This window comes from Petaurus breviceps, unplaced genomic scaffold (assembly GCF_028583685.1).
Source record: "Petaurus breviceps papuanus isolate PSGF00001 unplaced genomic scaffold, PetGlider_PUasm1.0 90895, whole genome shotgun sequence".
NCBI lineage: Eukaryota > Metazoa > Chordata > Mammalia > Diprotodontia > Petauridae > Petaurus > Petaurus breviceps.
The window spans coordinates 23334733-23357971 of NW_027187372.1; the positions used below are offsets into that span (position 1 = coordinate 23334733).

The window sequence follows — 23239 nt, forward strand, 5'->3', positions numbered from 1 at the left end:
AGTTTACTAGATCTTCATCTGGGTCATGCTCATTTACCATGCTCATTCCCCCAAGGTTCTGTCCTATACCTTTTTTTTTCTTTGTCTGTGGTCTTTCACCTGGTGTCCTCATCAGCTCTCATGGATTCAGTTATCATCTCTATGCTGATGGTTCTGAAATCTATTTATCTAGCCTTAATCTCTCTCCTGAACTCCAGTATCTCTCTCCATCTGCCTATTAGACATCTTGAGTCAGATGTCTTATAGACATCTTAATTTCAGCATGTGCACAACTGAACTCACTATCTTTCCCATCATTCCTTCCTATTTTCCTATCAACTGTATTACCATTGAGGACTCTCAACCTAAGTGTCATCATCAATGTTTTGCTCTCTCTCGTTCTCTCATATAAAAAAAACAGTATTAAGTCATGTTGATTCTACTTTCACCACATCTTTAGCATATAGCTCCTTCTCTCCTCTGAAACTGCTACCATCTTGGTACAGACCCTCATCACCCCATGTGCAATTATTTCGATAATCTTATGGTTGCTTTAATGCTTTAAGCTATTCCCTTACTTCAGTCCATCCTCCATTCTGCTGTCAAATTGATCTTCCTAAAGCACAGGTCTGACTACATCCCAAAGTCCCCAACCCCACAATTCAATAATCCGATCCAGTACTCCTTATTACCTCCCAAGATCAAATATAAAACATGGTGCTCCAAGTCTTTCATAAGACCTATTCCTACTTTCCAGGCTTCTAACCTTTACTGCTTTCTCTCTCTCCCACTCTCTCTGAGATTCAATGACACTGGTCTCCTAATTTTTCTCTAAGAAGATATTTCATCTTTAAAATCCGTATATTAGCACTGGCTTTGATCTATGCATTGAGTTCCCTCCCTCCCCATTTCTACCTCCTGACTTTCTTTAAATCCCAGATAAAAGCTGTCAACCTTCTACAAGAAGCCTTTTCCAAGTCCCTTTAATGATAGTGACTTACCTCTGCTGGTTATCTCCAATTTATCCTATAAACATATCTTGTTTATACCTTGTTTTTCTTCCTCTGTATCACACAGTTTAATGGAGTGCTAGACACATAGTAGGCACTTAATGAACTTGCTGACTCAATGACTAAATAAAGAATATCACTAATTCTTCAATTCTTTGTATCCAAATCAGTGAAATACACTGTGTTCTACATTTACCCATTCATTCCAGTATTCTACAGCTTATCACATTCAAAAATGAATAGCTGCTATCTCCGAATACTGAGTCAGACTCATCACTTCAGTCATTGGTACAATTCTGAGCAGAAGTATGCTTTAGACAACTCTCCCATTGATTGATATAATCTAAATCAGTGATTGCATTTCCCAGAAGTAAACTCATGGCCCTTATACAGGAAGCACAATTATAACAGGAAGCAGGAGTAAAGAAACTGATTGATGTTGTTGAGGAGGGGGCTGAAGGAGAATTTGAAGTTCCTACTTCCCCAAACCCTCAAAATGTCACAACATAATTGATTTTAGAGAACCAAAATTAGGTCCAAATCCCTCATTTTATAGAGGAGAAAATGTGCTTAGCCTAAGAGTGGGAGCAATATTCCAGGACTCCTAGTTCAGTTTTCTATTAGCCAGGTTGCTGAAATTTGACTTTGGGGGATCTAGCCAAAGTTTACTCACTGGTCTTTCCCAAGTATTCATTGACCCCTATTCTCAGAATTCAGAATGAATGTTGAAAAGGAAGTGAAGCCTTTCTATGTTTCCATGGTATCTTCTGATCCCAAATCATGCACCCTATGGAAGTCAGTGCAATACTCTCCTCTGTAAGAAATAGAGACCTGAGATTTCCCAATCCCAGCTCTCCCTTCAATCCCTCAGCCTGAAGTAAGTTGTTCTAGGTACCTATATCTGTGCTATGTTCCTTCTCTCTCATAGGAGTCAGCCTGAAGTCACTTTGGTACTAAGAAATCACCTCCCAGGGACCAGAGCCAGGTGTCCTTCCCTACCCATAGGAGCCCTTAGGTTGAGTTCCACCAGCCACTAATCATATCTGTTCTCTTCCTGGAGGTTTACCCACATCCATACAGCTCCACCATTATAGGGGAACTGTCATAGTCTCACTAGTTTCCATCCTGACCCAGCAGCCAGTAGGTTGTGCAGCAACAGCTTTCTTTGTTAGAGAAGAACAATTGATGTCACTGCTGTCTAAATTTCTCATCCTAGAACAAAACTCCTTTCATTCTGACATTGTTATAACTTTACTCACAACAGTAAGATATGAAGCAAGTTATTTTTCTGAAAGTGAAGAAGACAGCTTGCGGTTTGAGGAAAGAGGTTTGGAATAGGCACTATAGGGAATGTTTTACAGAACCAGTTCCCTCTCCCTCATGAGGTCCTAATTGAAGTTATAGGATATGGATTGTTGGTAGATACAGTCAAACGAGGTTTCACAACTTCCTACAGGAGCACTCTAGTGCTTTAGAGAAGGAACAGAGGAAGAGAATTATTGGGGTGACCCAGAGTTGATGATTAGAAGTGAAGTAACAGAGGAAAAATACAGGGGAAGCCAAAGGATGAGGTTGGGCTCTGCTTTTTTTTTGAAGGGGGCAATTGGGATTAAGTGACTTGCCCAGGATCACATAGCTAGCAAGTGTCTGAGGTAGAATTTGAACTCAGATCTTCCTGTCTTCAGGATCAGTGCACTATCCATTGTGCCATCTAGTAGCCCCTGACTTTTATTTTATTATTTATTTATTGCTTTTTGGGGGGGGGAAGGCAAGGCAATTGGAGTTGAGTGACTTGCCCAAGGTCACACATCTAGTAAGTGTTAAGTGTCTGAGGCCAGATTTGAACTCAGGTCTTCCTGATTCTAGGGCCAGTGCTCTATTCACTATGACACCTAGCTGTCCCTGCCCCTGAATTTTAAAGATAAAATACTATAAAGATAAATAGTAAAGGAGGATTTTTTTTTATGACTGTGAAGAAATCATTTTTAAAAAAGACTATGCATATTTATTTGCCATTAAACTTCCTGTATTACTTGTGGTCCTTATTTAGATTATGATGGGATTTTTCCTTTGGGGGAAAAATTTTTATTGTACTTTCTTTACTGCAAATTTTCAGACAATCAACAAAGTTTGACAAACACTTAAGTTGACCTGACCTACCTAATAATTCCTGCTGGTAGCTTTTTCCTCATTGAACTTATCAGTGAAAACACACACACACACACACACACACACACACATTTGGCAGTCTAGATAGTTACAAAAACAATTGTTTCTTTTAGCTGAGTAAAACACTTTGGCTGTTGATATGATTACAAATCATTCTATAAAAAATATAATTTATTTTAGAAAATATCTGTTAGTGTTGACAGGGCTACATTGTTAAATGTGATCTAAATTATGGACTCTGGCAACCTTGTTCCCATGACATTCTCTTTCTCTGTAAAACTGTATTATAAGTTACTTTTTCCTTTCTGTAGAGATGGATCCCAAAAAACAGGAACATTTTGTGCTTTGTTAAATCTTTTGGACTCTGCAGACACAGAAGATGTAATTGATGTTTTTCAAGTAGTGAAATCTCTGCGCAGAGCCAGGCCAGAAATGGTTTCATCTTTTGTAAGTAAATCCTATGAGGAATTTCAACTTTTTTTTTTGGTTCTGTTTCAACAGGTCTCTGTCTCTTTTTTTCTCTTTCCCTGTTTTTCTTTTTGCATGGTAGGGGTTCTTCACCTTGGGTACATGCACCCCAGAGGTAGATTTCAGTGGGTCTATGAACTTGGATGGGAAAAATAAATTATCATTTTCACTAACCACAAACTCAAAGTTAGGATTTCCTTTAATTATGAATGTAGACAAAAAACCTTATTCTGAGAAGGGATCCATAGGCTTCAGCAGACTGCCAAAGGGGTCCACATCACAAAAAAGGTTAAGAATACCTGTTGTGAACAAATTAGATCAATAATTAGAAACTGATAGCATATGACCTATGCATATAGTATGTATATATTATATATGTATGAATAATATATATTTATAAATATGTATATGTTACACATACATATTTACATATACATATTTTTATATATGAAACAACAAATTAATTGCTAATAGTTTAAAACTACTAAGACTTTTGGGACACCCTAATATGTATGTTTGTATGTATGTATGTGGATTGCATGGAAAGAGATAGTCAGAAACAGAGACTGAGATAGACAGAGAGAGTAGAAGTTAGGACTTATAGAGGAAGAATACTTAGGTGGAAATTCACACATCATTAAGTAACTGATAAACTAATTTTAGGACTTGCATAATTTATTTTGGACCTTGAGAGAAGATAAGCTGGACTTAAGAGTTTGATCCTTGGCACATAATGGAGACTTCCTGTAATGTTGTTCTAGAAGCCTTTGCTGAGACACAGTTAATTACTTTATAATAAGGTGCTTTTAACATTTCAAGACATACCTGTACATTTCTTGATACTGTCCTATAACCAAGAGTATTCTAGTAATGTTATACATACCTACCTGCATAGGATCCCTACTTATGGAAGAGATTCATAAGCATCCAAGTGTTGCCTGAACCTAAGTGCCTATTCTGTGCCTGTCCCTGTGCTAGGCCCTGGAGATATGAAGAAAGGCAAAGGACATTCACTGATGTCAAGGATCTTTTATACCCAATCTCTTCCCAGTAATTCGAGGCAGTTAAGTGGTGCTGTAGATAGAGAGCTGGGCCTGAAGTCAGGAATATCTGAGTTCAAATCTGGCCTCAGACACTTAAGTAGCTCTGTGACCTTTGGGAAAGTCACTTAAACTCTGACTCGGTTTCCTCAATTGTAAAATGGGGGCCATAATGTCAACTACCTCAAAGGCTTGCTGTGGGGATTGAATGAGAGATTTGTACAGGACCTAGCACAAAGCCTGGCTCCTTTCCCTTCCCCAATAATTCCCTCATAGGTATGCTATTTTTTAAAAGAAGCAGTTAATTAAAACCTTTTCAAATAGTGGCTATAATATTCTGCACCTATAGTGGTCTGACTTGCTACTAGAGAGAATGTGTTCCAGTACCAGTCATCTGGAACCACTATTATTGCATTTGATTCAAACTCTATGGCTCCCTTGTGTCATCTCCAATTGCATTATTGTAGTTGTGTATGTCATTCTCCTAGATCAGCTTTCTTCATTTGGCACCAATTAATATGACTTGTTCCATGTTGCTCTGATTTCCTGAGAGCTGTCATTCTATAAAGCACAATAATATTCCATTGCATTGATACTGTGACTCAGTTTTTAAAGTAGTTCTGAACCCAAGAAGTTCAGAAGACTCTACTCCTCAAGTAGCTTTCTGCTTCCATGACTTCTAGCTGCTTATTGAGTTTATCTACCATCAATTTCTATGTTGCACTAAGATAATTGTACCACCTTTCTTTTTTCTAATATCTTTCTTCCTTTTGTTTTCTTGTTTAAAGGAACAATACCAATTCCTGTATGATATCATTGCAAACACTTACCCTACCCAGAATGGACAAGTAAAGAAAAGCAACCATCAACAAGATAAAATCGAATTTGACAATGAAGTGGACACACCAAATCAGGATGCTAACTGTGTTAGCTCATCTGGTAATCTGGATAAACCCCAAGAAAAAAGCAGAAAGGATGAAGAAACGAAGAACACAGATGGCACTAAAGAGACTGAGAGTTCTTCAAATGGTCCCACAAGTCCAGCCTTAATGGAAAGTAGCTAGAGAAGTACATGGATCTAGGGCATTGTTAATGAAGCCTTTGACTTCCTTTCATTTTTCGTCTTCAAGGGTTAGAAAAGGAACAAAGGTCTGTTTGAAATCTGTGGATCCATGGAATTCATGGAACTAGTGACCACAGTATTTTTTAATCCTAGGGGAATTTATTTTATATATTTTTTACAAAATCCTTTGTATAGTCGAATGCTTATTCAAAACATTTTCCTACTATTAACTAATGGGCTTTCTTCATCAGTTTTTGTTTGGTTCTGTTTTGTTTTAAGGAAATAGATTTCAAGAGAAAGTCAGGTAGAAGGAGGGTAATTTATGAGCTATCTTTTATTACCTCAGAGGGAAAACCAATTTTAATCAGTTTTTTTTATTTAGTTTGGGACACTCTATTTTATCAGTTAAAACCTGTGTGTAGAGAATGTTTTGAAATGAAAACAAGTACATTTTCCAGAATGACCTCAAGATGTCCCCATTGTTCTATGTAAACTAATTTTGCAGTTCAATATTTGACTCCAAGGAGGGGGCATCAAAGAACAGTAGTATATGTTTGGCCAAAGTCTATTAAGGAAATTCTCTGTATTAAATCTTGGCATCTCTATACACCATGTGTTAGTATTTAGTCCACCCTTTTTCCATGCTTATTTAACCTAATTTAAACAGGGTTAACAAATGAACATATTTTGCTGTCTCTGTGTAGTACATACAACTCATTTGATATAAACTGCTCTCTGTACAGGATTTGGAATGAATTATTTAGTATATTTACATATCCTGTTCCACCCCCACCCCTAAGTCTTTTATTGTTTGTTACAATTGAAGTCAAATAAACATCTTTTAAGAGAGACAAATTCGATAGTTGGTTAACATACATAGAATGGAAAAACTGAAACTGAGCAAATTCATTTGTATAAAATATTTATTCCTGAAAGGATTTCCCAAGAAATTCTGTATTTAGTTATCAGTAAAGCACAGCTCAGTCTGCTTGCATGTGTTTATCTTATGGGATGCTGGTAGCTCAGCGTCAAAGAATTTACTTCAAATCTTTCAAAAGCTTTTTTTTTTTCATTAAATGAGGCCATGCGAAATTCAATATGAAATAACCACTATATTTGTTTATATATATATATATATATATATATATATATGTCAAAGATCTTGACATTTGGGAAAAGATATTGAACTACATGTGATGTATCATAAGTGATACACATACTAAAACTTACCAACTGAAATGCAATTGAATACAGGCAAAGAATATTACAAACTTTAAGTGCTACATAAATGTAATATATTTATCATTATTATTACTGTTGTTATTAAGAAATAGAAACCTGAAAGTCTTTAATAGTTTACTTTTGAACCATTGAAACTAGGGACAAAAGGCATCTGTTTACAAGGAGCCCTGTTGAGGTAAGGTCATTTCTATTGGTCATATACTGTACTTAAGTTGGCAGTTGGCTATGACTCACTGACCAGTTTTAGCTTCCCATACGATTCCATTGCTTTTTATTCTCTCCATATATTCAATGCTATTCCAGAAACATTTACATGCTTACTACGTGCCAGGCATTTTGCTGTGTGTATCACCATGTTCATCAACATAATGCTTTTTATTATTGTTATTGTCATTTTTTGACAAAGGAAAATGTCTGAAAGCACCTTGAGAAAGATTTTTATAGTGAGTAAAGATTTGGGAGAACAAATTTGGGAAACCTCATCAGTACTATGTACCAGGACTATCATTTATCATACCAGTTTGGAAATATTACAGTGATATAGTGCCACTTGATGCCTCAGTTCTCCATTTGTAGCTTGAGATAACAGCTGCTGGACAATCTATGCAAAATACAGCCTAGTATTCAAATATAGAATACATGTAGTTTTCAAACTAGAGCCTTTATTCCATGGCTGGCCTATAACTAGTAGTCTATTGTGCTGGGTCAGAAAACAAGAATAACCAGCAAAAGCAACAGCAGCAGCAAAACCGTTTTGATATAGGATTCAAAATATGCATTTCCCATTGCTATTTAAATCTCTGCTAAGGAGCATAAAATAAAGATTATTTTTTAAAAAATAGTCACAAGAATGGTTATTTACCTATTTGAAACTGCTATAAGACTTTTCAATCACCCTATTGGATTGGGAAAAGAATAAGGTAAGTGGTCCATGAAGTCTCTGGTCATGGTGTAGTCTATCAATCATTACAGACTTTCTGTCATTGACAATGAAATTGTATTGCAGGAATATGCTGTTTTCTTCCTCAAACTACAAAAGTGAATAAGGCTACATATTCATGAGTCATACTTATAGAATCATAAATATAGGACTGGAAGGTATGACAGAGGTTATCTAACTCCCTCATTTTATTGAGGAGGACACTGAGGTCCTAGAGAACCTAAATGACTTGCCAAATATCTCACAGGTAAAGGTGTGGTTTCAACCAAGATCCCTAGGATACCAATGCTCTGTTTACTTTTAGGAATCCAAGGATGCTTGTGGATAGAGGGCTGCCCTTAAAGCCAATAAGACCTGAGTCAGTTATGAGGTTAAAAAGAGATACTATCTGCAAAGCATTTTGCACACTTTAAAGCGCCATATAAATACTGGTTATTGTTATGGTTACTGTACCATTATATATTATAATACACAGAAATTTAAATGAAAGAAGTCGAGACGAAGAAAAATATTATTTGATCTCTGAGTCAATAAGGAATCACTGGGGAGTGATTTATCAGACCTGGGATTCAGAAAAATCTCTTTGGCAGATGTGTCAAGGAGAGACTTGAGACAGAGAAACAATTTAGGAGGCTTTGTCTAGGTGAGAAGTGATGAATGCCCCAACTAAAGTGATGGCTGTAGGAGAAGAGAGAGGAAAATAGACACAAGCGATATCGTGGAGGTAGAAAGCACACAACTTGAAAGCTGAATCGATATGTGGCATGAAGGAAATTAAGGAACTGAGGATGATGCCTAGGTTGTGAGCCTGTGTGACCTCGACGGTAAGAGAGAAGTTTAGAAGAAGGTGAGATTTGGGAGGAAAGGTCATAATGTAATGTGGTGGGTGATATAGAGCACAATCTGTCCACCTCTGCTCATCCTGTGTGACTTTGCAAAGAAAGAGGGTAAATAAAGGAGGGCATCATACATGAAGAAGAAATACTCAGGTGAAAAAATCAGAGAGGGAAGCATGACAGAGCATATTTGAATGAAGTTCAAAGTAGGAAGAAACAAATAATTTTGTTATTGAAGTATACAACAGACTTCCTTTACAGAAAGAGGAAATAGATGAGGACTTTGGGGAAAAGATCGTGTCTGACACAGAGGCATAATTGTGATTGTAACCTCAATTATTCAATTATCTGCCAGAGCTCTCTCTCTGTAACACAAGCAGAGCAGGTAATAACTTCTTGATTCACCTTAGTGATAATTTCACCCTTCAAAAGGTGGAGGAATTGACAAGGGAAATTTTATTCTGAATGTGATTCATGCTAAATAGTGAAGAACTAGTTTCTAGAATGGAAATGATGGGAACTTTGAAGGGAAATGATTATATCACAGTCTTTGTGATGGAGAAGCAGAGGAAATCTGGACATACAAATGCATGTTAAGTTTTGAGAAAGCATAGTTTAAAGAACTCACAGGAAAGAGAATTAAGATCCCAGGAAGTAAAATGCTGCCTTCCATGTCTCTGTCTCAAGGTGCCTTGTTGATTCGGCTAAACTGGTTTGTCTGCCCTGTGAATGACACCCACTCAGTCAATAAATATTTATTAAGCATTTCATATGTTCTGGTCCCAGTGCTAAGTACTGGTGGTGGATCAGTAGTAGGTGGGGATGTCTGTCCTCTTCCCCACAGACATCATCTCCCCAGATGATGATTGCTTTAGAAACAGACCTTTTAGTCTGGAGGATGCTGCCATTTACAGTTTTTTTAGGTTCTTATGTCTGTATGTGGAATGCCTGTTAGTGGTATTATTCAGCAGTTGTTGTTAGTATAGTGATGAAGTCATTGACTTTCATGGTTTCACTTCTCATTGACCACTGCAGAGGATAGACTGGAAGCACATCTGGGGATTTGGAGGTTATTATTACTTTCAAGACACCTGGGTCAGGGCCCTACATTGAAACCATAGAGGTTTAAGACAAGATGGTGGTCAAGAGTGGTAGAGGTTCAACTTGACTGGTATGTTCTGAATCCCATCTCCCTCTTAGAGTACCCTGATTCTTCAACCACACTGGCTTACCTGCTTTGTAAGTGACATTTGGTTGGCAGGCTATATCATTAGGTTGAATCTAACAAGATGAAACTCAGTAAGGATAAAGGTAAATGCTTGTACTTAGATCTAAAAACAACACTTAACTGATGCACAGTCTAGGGTTTTAGAGGACTGAGTCCAATACAAGACAGCACTGTGATGGGGCTGAGAGTCAGGGATGTATTAAGAGGGGCATAATTTCCAGAAGTACAATGGTGACCAAACCCCTTTTCTCTTGCTCTTATCTGAAGCATTGTGCTCACTTCTGCACACCATGAAGGACAACAAGGATATTGATAAATTGTAGAGTGTCCAGAGGAGGGCACTAGATTAGAGAGAACTAGTTAAAGGAAATAGTCATGTTTTTTTCCCAGAAAAGAGAAAACTCAGGCCATCATAACTGAGCCATCCTGTCTAAGAGGGCATGGGATTGTTCCATTTGGTCACATTGGAGACAATTCCTTGAGCAGTGCATTGTAGTTTCAAAGAGACTTGTTAGGAAAGTTTTCTAATGCTTGGAGCTGCCCAAAAGTGGAATGGATTTTCTCTGGAGGTGGTGGGTTCTCCATCTTTAGGAATTTTCGAGCAGAGGCTGGAAACCACTTGTTAGGTTTGTTATAATGAAGATTACTTTTCTGTCTTCCTTTCTCAATAGTGAGCCTAGGTCAAGTGTGGATCATAGGAAAGGATCACAGGTTGAAAACTGAAAGGGACTTTGTTAGTCATCTAGTTAAAATCTCTCATTCTATATATGAAGAGACTTAGGCCCATAAAAATTAAATAACTTACTCAAAGATACAGAGGTCATAATTCTAAGTCAGGAACCAAATTGAGGTCCTCTGACTCTAGACCCAGCATGTTTTAATAATAATAGTTAATATTTATATATTACCTACTATGTGCCAGGCAATTTTCAAATATGATCTTTTGCACATATATTTTTCAAATATGATCAAATACTATCCCACAACAACTCAGAGATAGGTGCCTTTATTATCCCCATTTTACAAATGGGGGATTCTGAGGCAGACAGTAGTTAAGTGACTTGTCCAGCTAAGTCAGCTGGACACAGCTAAGAAGTATCTGAGACCAGAGTTGAATTCAGGTCCTCCTGACCCCACAGATCTATCCTTCACACCACCAGCTACCTCAGTTTTCCTGTGTATCAATCACACTGCCTTCTGGTCCACAGTCCTCAGCCAAGAATTAGCAAGGGATAGGAGGCAGGACTTAGTCCAACTTCTGCAAAAGCAACTTGGAATTATTTTCTTTCTTTCCCCCCCTTTTTTCTCACAAAACAGACTGTGCAAAAATAGTTTCTAAATATACATTTCTGACAATGCTGTACAATATAGCCAACTCAGCTGAAATCACACACAACATTGAAGTTATTATACAAAAATAAACAAACCCTTCAGCATCCATGGGAAAGGTTGGTGGGAGCCTGGGCAGTTCTCCTGATGAACATAAACAGAAATCACCTCCCCACAAAAAAATGAGTGCCAGGAAATAAAACCCTACAATAAATCACAAATGTCATTGTTCAATTGTCTCTTTATTTGGTAATCAGAACAAGTTCTTACTGTTTGGCTTAAATTTCAGTGTGTTTGTCACAGGACCCATCAATGGGTATTGAAAAAAATTTAACAGAGAACTATAAAATCCAAACCATATTTGCACAGGCCTTTTTTCATTCATTAGATGCAGAAGGTGCATTGAGTTAACATCCTATTTTGTTCTCCCATATTCTTTTTGTTCCTTTTACGGCTTTTCTACAGGGCAATGCATAAAGGACCTTATGGAGAAAACCCCCGACACAAAAACCAGAGTATTCCCCTCTCCTGTTCTCCTCCCTCCCTAAAAACAGGGCTCCTGAAGTACTGTTATGTGTCCATAGGATGTAATAGACTCCACTGTTCAAACATGGATACTAAGGACACTTTCCCTTAAGGTTCGACTCAAGAGCTACCTCATAGGGAAGCCTTTCCTGATCATTCCTATGGTAAAGGTTCCTTCCTCAAATCACCTTTTATTTACTTCTATGTGGATCGATTGTATCCTTCTTCTTCTCTATTTTTTTTCTTCTTGGAGGGCAATTGGGGTTAAGTGACTCGCCCAAGGTCACATGGTTAGTTTTTGTCTTAAGTGTCTGAAGCCAGATTTGAACTCAGGTCCTCCTAACTCCAGGGCCAGTGCTCTATTCACTGCTCTACCTAGCCACCCCTTCTGCTTCTTCTCTATGCCTGTTCCCCAGGAAGAATGTAAGTTTCTTTACGAAAAAGACTTCTCCATTTTGTGTTTCTATTCATAATCCTTGTAGATAGATAGATAAAGTAACTAATAAATACTTACTATCCCCAGGCATCAGGGATACAAATGAAAGAAAGATATTCCTTGCCCTCAGTGAACTTACATTCTAATGGGGCAAATATATATGAGAACTAGACAGCTGGTGTGGAATAAAGGGACCAAGTTTGGAAGCTGGTGCCCGGGAAGTGAAAAGAAAACATGGTTTCAGTCAATATAATATGAAAACTGACTTATCAGAGTCTAGGACGGTTCCTATAAATTAGGCTCACTCTGGAAAAAGGAATACACAAAAGGGACCCCACGATAACATACCTGACTAGTGGCTACCAGGCTCTTCTTGAAGACCTCCAAAGAGGCAGAAACCAGTCCAAGTTTGTGGTGGGAATGAAGGCCAGAGTGGAGATGGCATAGTTTGGAGCTATTGGCCAGGAAACTAAAGGCCTGGTTCTAGACAACATAAGCTAAAATTTCACTTAAGCCCTTAATATAGATTCATGGGAATTGGAATTAATGAAAAACAGGGCCATTTAAGATGGAATGAAGAAAAGGGAAAAAGAAACCCAAGAGAAAGAAAGGAAAGGAGAGCAGAGGGAAGAAATGGAATGATCTCCCTCCTCATCATCGTTATTATTGTTCAAAGAATGAGCTTACATATTAATATTTATATTACCTTCTGGCTCCTCCCAGCCTGGAGGAGCAGACATGCTCAAAGTCCTTTGACCTGACCTTATTCCCTTCAACACTATCTACAGAGACTTCGAGCATTCCCATTACTACTTGCTTGTTGTTTATAAGCTCCCACTTCCTACTACTCTCCCTATAGCCACATTATTTAATCTATTGCCACTCAGGAGTATCCTATGCCCAAACCCCACAGCCACTTCTTTCATCCATACAAAAGTATTTATACAGCATTTACTACATGCCAGGTACTTTACTAAGCATAGGAAATACAAAAAAAAAAAATTAAAATTGAAACAGTCCCTGAACTCAAGAAGCTTATATTCCGGTGAGGGAAGCAACACGTAAAGGCACCTACATGATACATGCAAAGCAGAGTCAACATCTGAGGACAATGGTCTATTCCTTAGAGAAGTGACAACAAACATGTAGAACTGGTCACAGGGAATCTGATGAGAACATAGATAAACAATGATTGTGGCTTGGAATAAGGATATGACTAAAAGCATAAACAGGAAAAGGTAAATTCAAAAGGTGACAAAACAGTGGAAAAAACACCCAACTTTGCCATATCCTGGTTAAGAACTGTGCCAAGTAGAAAATTGTTGGGATTCCTATGACAAACCAGTAATACAGTAGCCCTATATAAAGGTGTAATAATAAAGCCCCATTCTCCTCCCCCACCTATGCCTCATTCCAACTTGTCCACTGCTTCCACTGTGTCTTCTGGAATTCCCATTTGACATAGAACAGATTTCTCTTCTTTTTCCCATCTACCTCTACTCACTAAGACCCAGTTTGCCTCCTATGACACTCCATCCTGTCTCTCAAGCTCTCTGATTTTGGTGGTAGGTCAGAATACTGTTTGCTCCCTATAGCACTTTAAGATTGTCCTTCACCTTCATTACGCAGCAACTTCTCCAAGCCTTGAAGTTCATTCTATTAAAATATTTCACCCTATTTAAATCATGATGGCTAATGATCGCTAGCTCCCAGGACATTCTCTTTTCTTTTTCAAAGAGTTCTATACCTCTCTTCCCTCTTTCCCACCTACTAAAAAACTTCAATATTCATGGTAATGCTCCCTCAAATATATTAAGCTCCTAATGCCTCCATTTCCATAGATTCCATGACCTACTACTCCTGTCCATCTCAACCATCCCCAAGCCTGGGCACACTCTGGCACTCACCATTGTCCATGAATTTTCTACTTCATTAACTAAAAAATATATTCTTCTCTCTGAGCATAACCTCCTATCATTACATCTCTCCTTATATGTCACGTCTCCTAAACTCGTGCTTTGCCCTCATAAGGACTACTTTCTCAGGCTGCTAACACTACTCTGATTTCACTTTTCTCCCTTCTCAGTTTTGTCTCTATAGGCAACCAATTCAACTCCACTTTGTCTTCAACTCTTAAATTTTCTACCGTCCTGTTCTTCTGCTATGCATTCCTTGTCATTTACCACCTGGATTGCTTCCACCATTGGCCTCCTCCATCCCTACTCAGTTGCTAAATGAACTTGGAGAAAGTCACACAATTGCATTGCCATAGTACACTATATATTCATGTAATCTAGTCTGAACTGGGCCCTCAGTGAAACAAGGCATTCCTTTTATTGTCCCTTAATTAATTCCTTAATTATTAGGAATTCACTGAAATAATTTCAGAGAGAAAACACTAGTGGGACCAGGAAAAGCTTCTTGAAGAAGGTAGGATTTTATTTAAGACTTGAAAGAATCCAGGGAAGCTAGAAGGTAGAGATGATAGTATTCCAGGTATGAGGGAGAATGAATAAAAAATGCACAAAGTAGGGAGATAGAGTGTATATGCAAAGGAATGGTAAGAACATGCATGAGCTGAAACAAGGTGCCAACTTCTTTGCTTGCTATTACAGGACACTCTCACTAGGTCTTGAAATCTGAGGAAGTAAAATATAAGAATATTGGAAAGAGAGGAAAAGTACAGTGTATGAAGGTCTTTAAAAGTTAAACAGAAAATTTCATATTTGATTCTGGAGCTTACAGGGAGCCACTGGAGTTTAGTGAATGGTAGATAAGGGGTGACATGATCAGGCCTATGCTTTAGGACGATCACTTTGATGACTGGAACTTGTATGACCTTGAATTTTAAAAACTGTATGATCTTTAATATCTTTAGTATGAATCTCAATATTTCATTATCTTTATTAATTTTAGTCTTTGATTCATGGTTCTTAAACCTATTTATGGAAGCTTAGAGGGTACCCTTAAGAGGTACCTTTTAAACAACCTTTTAACTTTAAAAATATTTCTTATTGCTTTGTAGTCTTGCCCTTTGACCTTTTAAAACTTTTTTTTTTTCCTGTTGTGACTATTAGGAGAATTAATTCCTGCAGGAGATAGAGAAAATATACTATTGTTCCCATGATAGAATTTTTCTTTATGTCCCTGATTTTATTGTTAATTACTGCCCCTACTCTCTTCATGAAGTGTGTGTATGTATGCGCACACACACACACACACACACACACTTTTTTTAATTTTTTACTATTTGCCATAAAATATTCTCTCAGTGTCCATGCCTTACCACCTTTGGAGGGACAAGGAAAGGGAATTAAGTGGTTTTGGGTTTTAAAAATATTTGGCAGGTAGAATACTATTGACTGCCATTTATTATCACAAAAAAATCAGAAAAACTAAGAAAAATCATCTTGTGGAATAAGAAGAATGGATGACTCATTTTTCCTGTCACCATATGTGACACATAACTGTCCAGTATTTGGATTAAATAAATATTAGTAAACAATTTTAGTTGGAAATTTTCTTTTTTGGACATGAAATAACCAACAAATTTCTGTGAGGTCTATGGCCACTGATTTCATTACAATGTATTAAAAAAAATTTATCTTTGTAAAATTAAACATATCAACAAAATCCTATAACACTACACACTTCTGAACCCACTTCTTTGCTTCAATTGTTTGCCTATAGATGATGCAGTAAATTAATTTCATGCATGGTTCAATTTCTGTAATTTTATCTGGTAATCCTTTATTATAAGATTTTTAAAATTTATTATATTTTTATTTTTTATTATATTTTATTTTTAAATTTTTATTATATTTATTTTTATTATTGTATTTATATTTTTATGATATATATTAATAATAACTTTATTATATTTATAAGAAAAGCTTATTCCGATGAAAGCAGCCATTCCAATGGTGGCTACCCTTACAGAGATTTTTTTTTCCTAAATATTTCTTTAGAAATTAAGTCTTTTAGGATTGACAATGTGTTCTCCATTTGAATCTTTCTTTAGTGTGTCACAAAAAATACTTCATGTGTTTCATTATTAAAAAAAGAATCTTGCAAATACTATACATTTAGACGTGCTAGAAACATCTATACTTTTATCCAAGTATATGCAGTTAACCTCGCACAGCATTTTGTTCAAATACTTGTTTGTTCAAATATTCAACAGTTTTAAAAATTCATCTTTAGCATTATTTACTGATCATCAGGACAAAAAAAAATGCATTTTAGTTTCTTGTCCTGTTGTTTTACTTTATTATTGTTTCAGCAATTTTTACCATGACAGGAGGAACAATTTCCCCCTAGTTTTATGTGACTTTTTGTCTTTCACTATTAAATAACAAACTTCAAAGGAGTCTTCTAAACATTTATCTTAAATTTAATTAAATTTTGTATGTAGCTTGATTAAAAATCACATAAATTTTAAACAACGCTAAAAAATACAGATTTTTCTTCGTGTTATGGATGTTTTTTAACTTTTAAAGATTTTGCTAATTATGATGACTTCTTAGAATCATTAGTTAATATCTCAAAGAATAATATAATCTTAGGGCAATGTTTGCTGTTAATGATAGATATAAATTCATATTTCAAATAATCTTTATAATTTCAAATTTTTCATTGACTACTTGTTAGATCTAATTAGATTATCATTGTTTTTACTTTACAAATGTGATTCAAAAAGAGCTCAGGGCAAGGGTACTTGGCTGTGGGCTCTGCCATTTTCTTGTTCACTTGCAGAATTATATTCAATATTGTAGAATTGTGTATATTATAGAATTATATTCAATTTGCAGTTTCTCTGCGGAAATAAATTTAAGCCACTTATCCATTTTGTAAGGGTTAGTTTAGTTAAAATTATACAACATAACCCATAAATCTACTTAATTAGACACACAGAGAGTGCAATACTTTACAGTATGCTGAAAGTAAATGGATGATTAAAGACACTACTGTCAACTGCTACATATTGTAGTATTCCCACTCATTCCCCCAGGACACCTTGAATATTATATATAGTATATGATTTTCTGGAATATACATGAGGTGAATGTATCAGTATCCATTCATATAGTAAATATTAGTAAATAATGTCTTTCTTATTTTTACATAAAATAAACAAAAATAGCTGTTCTAATGTTTTCTTTCCACACTTTGATAGGCTGCCTTTGTAACATACTTATTTAAATATGATTGATGTAGAGAATGTCTCTATATTGCTAAGAAATTCATACAGTATTGTTTGAATCAGAAAAGTTTTCATTACATAAGTGAAGAAGGAGGGAGGGAGGGAAGAAGAGAGCAAGAGCAAGAGAGGTTATGTGGGTCTATGTGGGTTTGTCTAGATGTGGCTCACAGAGAGTAAGAAAGGGAGAGAGAGAGGAGATGGGAGGGGGGAAGGTTGGGGGTCAGAGAGACAGGGAGAGAGAGAGAGAGAGAGACAGAGAGAGAGACAGACAGAGAGACAGAGAGAGAGAGAGAGACAGACAGAGACAGACAGAGAGAGACAGACAGACAGACAGACAGAGAGACAGAGAGAGAGAGAGACAGAGAGAGAGGATTTTATGGTGACTAAATTCTCTTTCAGTCCTAGCATTCTACAATTCTTTTGTTTGATATCACTGATAATTTAACTTAGAAAGGCAGAATAGAATAGAGAGCCAGGCTTGGTAATAGGAAGACCTGAGTTCAAGTCTTGCTTCTGACACTCACTAGCAGTGTGACCCTGAGCAGTTCATTTAAATTATCTAAGCCTCAATTTCATTACCTCTAAAATGGTGATGGCAATAATATTGCAGTCATCTACCTCCCAGGGTTATTGTGTGAACCAAATGAGACAATGTGCTTAAAGTGCTTTGAAATTTTTAAAGGACTACATAAATTATCATTATTAACAGAGAATAAGTAGAATGGAGTGATTATATTGTGGAAACTTAAACCTTAAGACTAGAAAGCCCCAGACAACTGAAATGGCAAAAATAAAGGCAAGGAATAACCACATGAGTCAATGAGAAAATCTGATTTTCCAATTAGACACTATTTAGGTAGCAAATTAAGATGTGATATACTGAAATTTGGTGTACTTAGCATCAAGACAAGAGTGCATAAAGTGAAGTACATCTGTGTTTGCAAGCCTGTCTTATCTCTTTATACCTATAAAGCTAACCAATAAAGCTGTTGTTAATTGGCATATATTTGGGCTAACACCTCTAAAATAATAGAGAGGGATTTTTCTAATAGCACCAGCTGGCATATTTTAGCTATGATATTTTATATCATTCTTTTATTTTCTTTATACTTTCCTCCTCAACCTGCTCAGATCATTTTGATCAGGGTGACATTTATCTGATAATCTTGAAATTATAGTTGAAGGTTTGTAAAGTGATTTATATTTATTACCATATTTTATCCCCAGCACCACTTTCTAGATGAGGAAACTGAGGCACATGTAGGTTAAATGACTTACCAAAGGTCAAACATATAGGAGCATCTAAGATAAGATTTGGTCCTGGGTCTTTCTGATGTGAAAACCAGTGTTCTATTCACTAAACCAGGGGTGGGGAGCCTGCAACCTTGAGGCCACGTGTGGCACAGACTTTTGACTAAGTCCAAGTTTTACAGAAAGAATCCTTTTATTAAGAGAATTTATTCTGTGAAATTTGGATTCAGTCAAATGACCACACTTGAGGACCTAGAGTCCTCATGTGGCCTTGAAGCTTCAGCTTACCCAACCCTGCCTAACCCATACTTCAACCACTGTTGGACTTTTCTTTTTTAATTCCAGTAATTTATTGGATGTTTCATGTGGGATTTAGAAAGACTAGAATTATTGGCTTTGGATACTTCTGGTAAATCTCAGAGAGGCACTAAAGGTGGGAGACTAACAATCTGGCGTAGATATGAAGTCCTGAGATCCAGTTTTACGACTGATCTCAGCTTGTAAGATTTTCATCCCTAGGAATATTTGGCCACTCTTTTTAAAAGAGTTTAATGTGTGAAAGCTACTACACTAATACAGCCAAGATTTGGGAGGACATATCACATGTTGATCTGTTGGAACATTAAAATACTCTGAAATATAAAATATTCAGCTTTGAATACTGAATTTCCAATACTGAAAATCTTTCAAATCTAAGTCAGGAAAGACTGCTCTGATTTCTTCCAGTTGGGCTCCTTTTCCCAGCTACTCTTAAGCATTATTCTGTATTCAACATCCATCTACTACAATGATTTATCTCTCAAGCCTCTCTTCCTCTCAAATTGCCTTATAAGCTCATTTTCAGTTGTCTGTGACCACTTTGGCCTCCATTTGAACACTGAACACACCCCTCTTTTCCTCAATCTTAGATGAAGGACAATAGCTTGCTTGAGGGCAAGTAGGCCTTCTGTGCACACCAGTTGTGGTTATTGATCACATATTAAAAAGATCGATATTGACAGGCATGGTTTGGATAGAATAATTCAAACCTTCTTTTCTTATATCAATACCCTCATAACTATACCAAGCGATTTCAATATTGGCTTAGATATTTGATTTGAATCAGAAGACCACGGTTAAAATTCCACCTCTTTCCCTTGCTATATAGTCCCTCCAGAAACTCAGTTTTCTTCACATGTAAAATGGGACAATATTTACACTACTTACTTCAGAGTTGTTCTAAAGAAGTACTTTGCAAATTCTTTTTTTTTTTGGAGGGGGAAGGCAGGGCAATTGGGGTTAAGTGACTTGCCCAAGGTCACATAGTTTTTGTGTGTGTGTTAAGTGTCTGAGGTCGGACTTGAACTCAGGTCCTTCTGACTCCAGGGCCAGTGTTCTATTCACTGTGCCACCTAGACACCCTACCTTGCAAATTCTAAAATGCTTTATAAATGAGTCAGTTATTTTGTTTTCTATTTATAGAGGTGGTATGGAATAGTAGAAAGAGGATAGGAATTACCATCTGGGAGATCTGGACTTGAATCCCCTTGATAGCAGTTATATGACCGGGAAATAATTAACCACTTAATCTCCTAGATCCCTAGTTTCAGTTTGGGTAAAATAGGGATTATAATACTTTTATTCTTATGGGTTGTCTCATGTATTAAATGAAATGATATCTAGAGACTGCTTGGCAAATAATAAGGTGCCCACTATAAAAAATGACATTAAAATAACAATAATAATGTATGTAGCATTTTAAGGTTTGCAAAGTGCTTCACAAATGTGATTTCATTTGATCCTCATGACCACCCTGAGAGATAATTGCTATTATTTTTCTCATTTTACAGATGAACAGACAAATAGAGGTTCCACGACTTGCCTAGTGACTCTGAAAAATCCGAGTTTCTTAAAAGTTCAGAAAAAAAAAACCTTTGTCTCATGAATCATGTAATGTAACATCAAAAAAAGACAGTCTTGCATAATGGATGGAGAATTAGTTTTGAAAGCAGAAAAACCTGGGTTCAAATCCTGTTCTAATATGTACTGTCTGTGCAATTCTGGGCAAGTCATTTAAAATGTCAATGCTATAGGCAACTCTTTAAGATTCTGAAATTCAGAGAGGGTGGAAACCTATATTGGTAGAGGAAGTTTCCTCATCTGGGAGTTTCCCAGACCAATGAAATAAAATTTTCAGTTCCTGTCTCTATTACCAAAAACCTGAGGTGGCCAGGAATCATTGGAGAGAAAATATCATCCTCTGCACAACCCTCTTACCATGTAACACCATCTAATGATTTTTTTCAAAGTGAAATACACACATTAGGAAACATCTTTGCACATGTCATTTATTTTTCAAAACTCAGGATTTCAGGATAAAACAAAGGCGGTGAGGCAAAAACAGTTCATTTGAGGTGGATTTTTTTTTCTTTTAAATTCAGGATGATGTTTCTCATCTGGCCTCACAGTCTTCTTGAGTTTTGTAAAATAACTTCTTAAACTAAACAACCTATTTCTTGGTAAACAAAACATGTGCCAAGCAGTTTTCTCTTTGTTTAAAGTAGCATTAAATCATGGAAGTCAAAGTTCTCTTTGATGAAAGTCAGTAGGAAAGAAACTCCATTTGTTCCTTTAGGAGGTAACAAAATATTTGTTCTCAATTTAAATGCAGGAAATTAAGGTCAAAAGTAGTCAAATAAATGGCAGGACTGAGTCAAAAACTGAGACCCAGAATGCAGTTCTGCCAAGTGTGACAGTTTTTTCTTTGGCAGCTTTTCAATCACACATCCTAGCTTGAGAAATAGTATCAACCACGGATATATTGAATTATATAAGATTTTGTGGACAATGTAAAAGCCAGATAACTTTGAAACTCTTGTGATCATTATAAAGAAAGGCACAAAATGGACAAAAATTTTCTTTTCTAAGGTACTTTGCCCCTGTTATAGAGGATATGCATTTAAGGGTCCAAATGGAAAGGGAATTCCCTAGGCATAGAGAGATCCTGTAGAAACCTGTTTGCAAATGACATTGTGATGATTAGCTCAGTACATTATAGAGCTTCCTAAAAGAGACCCACAATCACTCAAATGAGTTTGACCTAACTACCCACACAAGAAAAAAAAAATAGTCACTCCCTTGCGTGTCTCCCTGGTGCATTCAAGATAAAATACAATCTCTTCATCCTGGCATTGAAGGCCCTTCATCATCTGACTTCATCAGAAGAGTCCTTAGAGTGTGAGTCCCTCCTCCATACACTTTTAGGTTCTAGTCTCTCTCTCTAGATTTCAATCATATTACTACAATCTGTCCAAGGGAAGGGGTGTGTGTGTATTTGGGTTTTGTATCTTTGGGATTTTGACCACTAATAAAAAATACTCTATGCCAGGGTGTTATAACTTGGACATAGGGGAAGACAGACATAGATGATATAGTGGTGAGGGGTCAGTGAAATCAAAACAAAACAATCATATCTTTATTTTTACTAATCTCTAACTGAAAGTTTGCATTTACTTCAATTATTTAAATCCATTACTCTGAAAAAGTCCCCATAGGTTTCATTAGATTGCCAAAGGGCTCCATGGTACAAAAAGGGTGAAGAACTTCTGTTCTAAGTGAAGATGAAATACAATTTATTGATTTAAAAATAGGTAGGTTATAAAATCCCTAAAAAGCATCAAAAATGAAAAGTTTGTATATAATTGTGCACAACAGTAGCTAACTCATTTCAAATTATTTCAATTTATAGAAAACTGTGTTTGCTCAAGAAAAGCAGTATGGTACAGTGGAGGGACAGATGGCCTTGGAGTCAGGAAAACATTGGATTCAAGTCCAGCTTCTGACAAGTACTGGCTATGTGACCCTATTAGGCAAGTTACTTAACCTCTCCATGCCTCAGGCAACTAGTTTTCTAAGGCTATAAATAACAATGCCCATTCAAGTCTTCATGGTTGATGGAGTTCTCTTACTTAGAATTTACTGTACCGATGAGATTATAAGTCCAAATCAAAAGAAATTTTTAATGCTTAACCAATTTGCTGGTACACACAAATGCTGTACTCATCCATGAAACAACTGTCCTTCTGTTCCAGCCCCAGTTTCCATAATTCCCAGTTGCTTTGTTTCACCTCCATCACTGCTGCCCCTTTCTCTGAATCTCCCTTCAATTCCCACATAATGCCTTTCAGTCTCCTACTTTTACCTTGGCAGAGATATCTCTACAGCTGCAAGTCTCCAGGTCCTAGATGGGGAAAGAGGCAACAGCTGGGACTCAGCCATCTTCCACAAATACAATTCAGGCAGCAAAGCTGAGGTGTCTTCATTACATTGAGACCTAGCAGCTGGAAGTACCCCCACCCCCACCCCTCTTTCCCAAACACACTCAGCCACCCTAGCAGAAGTCAACTTGTTCTGGGCCTGGGGAGGATCAAGAAAAGAGAGGAACCTTGAAGAGAGGAACAGGTGTACACACATGTCATGGAGTCTTTGGCTAAGCTGATAGTCTAAGGATTCCTTCTCAGAATCCTGTTTTAAAAGCATGA

The 23239-nt window shown here is 36.8% G+C and overlaps 1 protein-coding gene across 3 annotated transcripts in view; it reads left to right on the forward strand.

The window, feature by feature from the left end:
• PTPRC (protein tyrosine phosphatase receptor type C) overlaps positions 1 to 6584 on the forward strand; it is a 144869-nt gene extending 138285 nt beyond the window's left edge. For all 3 annotated transcript variants that reach the window (XM_069074495.1, XM_069074494.1, XM_069074492.1), the window contains 2 exons: positions 3470 to 3605; positions 5455 to 6584. In XM_069074495.1, the coding sequence (XP_068930596.1) occupies positions 3470 to 3605; positions 5455 to 5730 (412 nt within the window). In that variant the 3' untranslated portion in view covers positions 5731 to 6584. The remainder of the gene's footprint in view (positions 1 to 3469; positions 3606 to 5454) is intronic.
• Positions 6585 to 23239: the final 16655 nt, after the last annotated feature.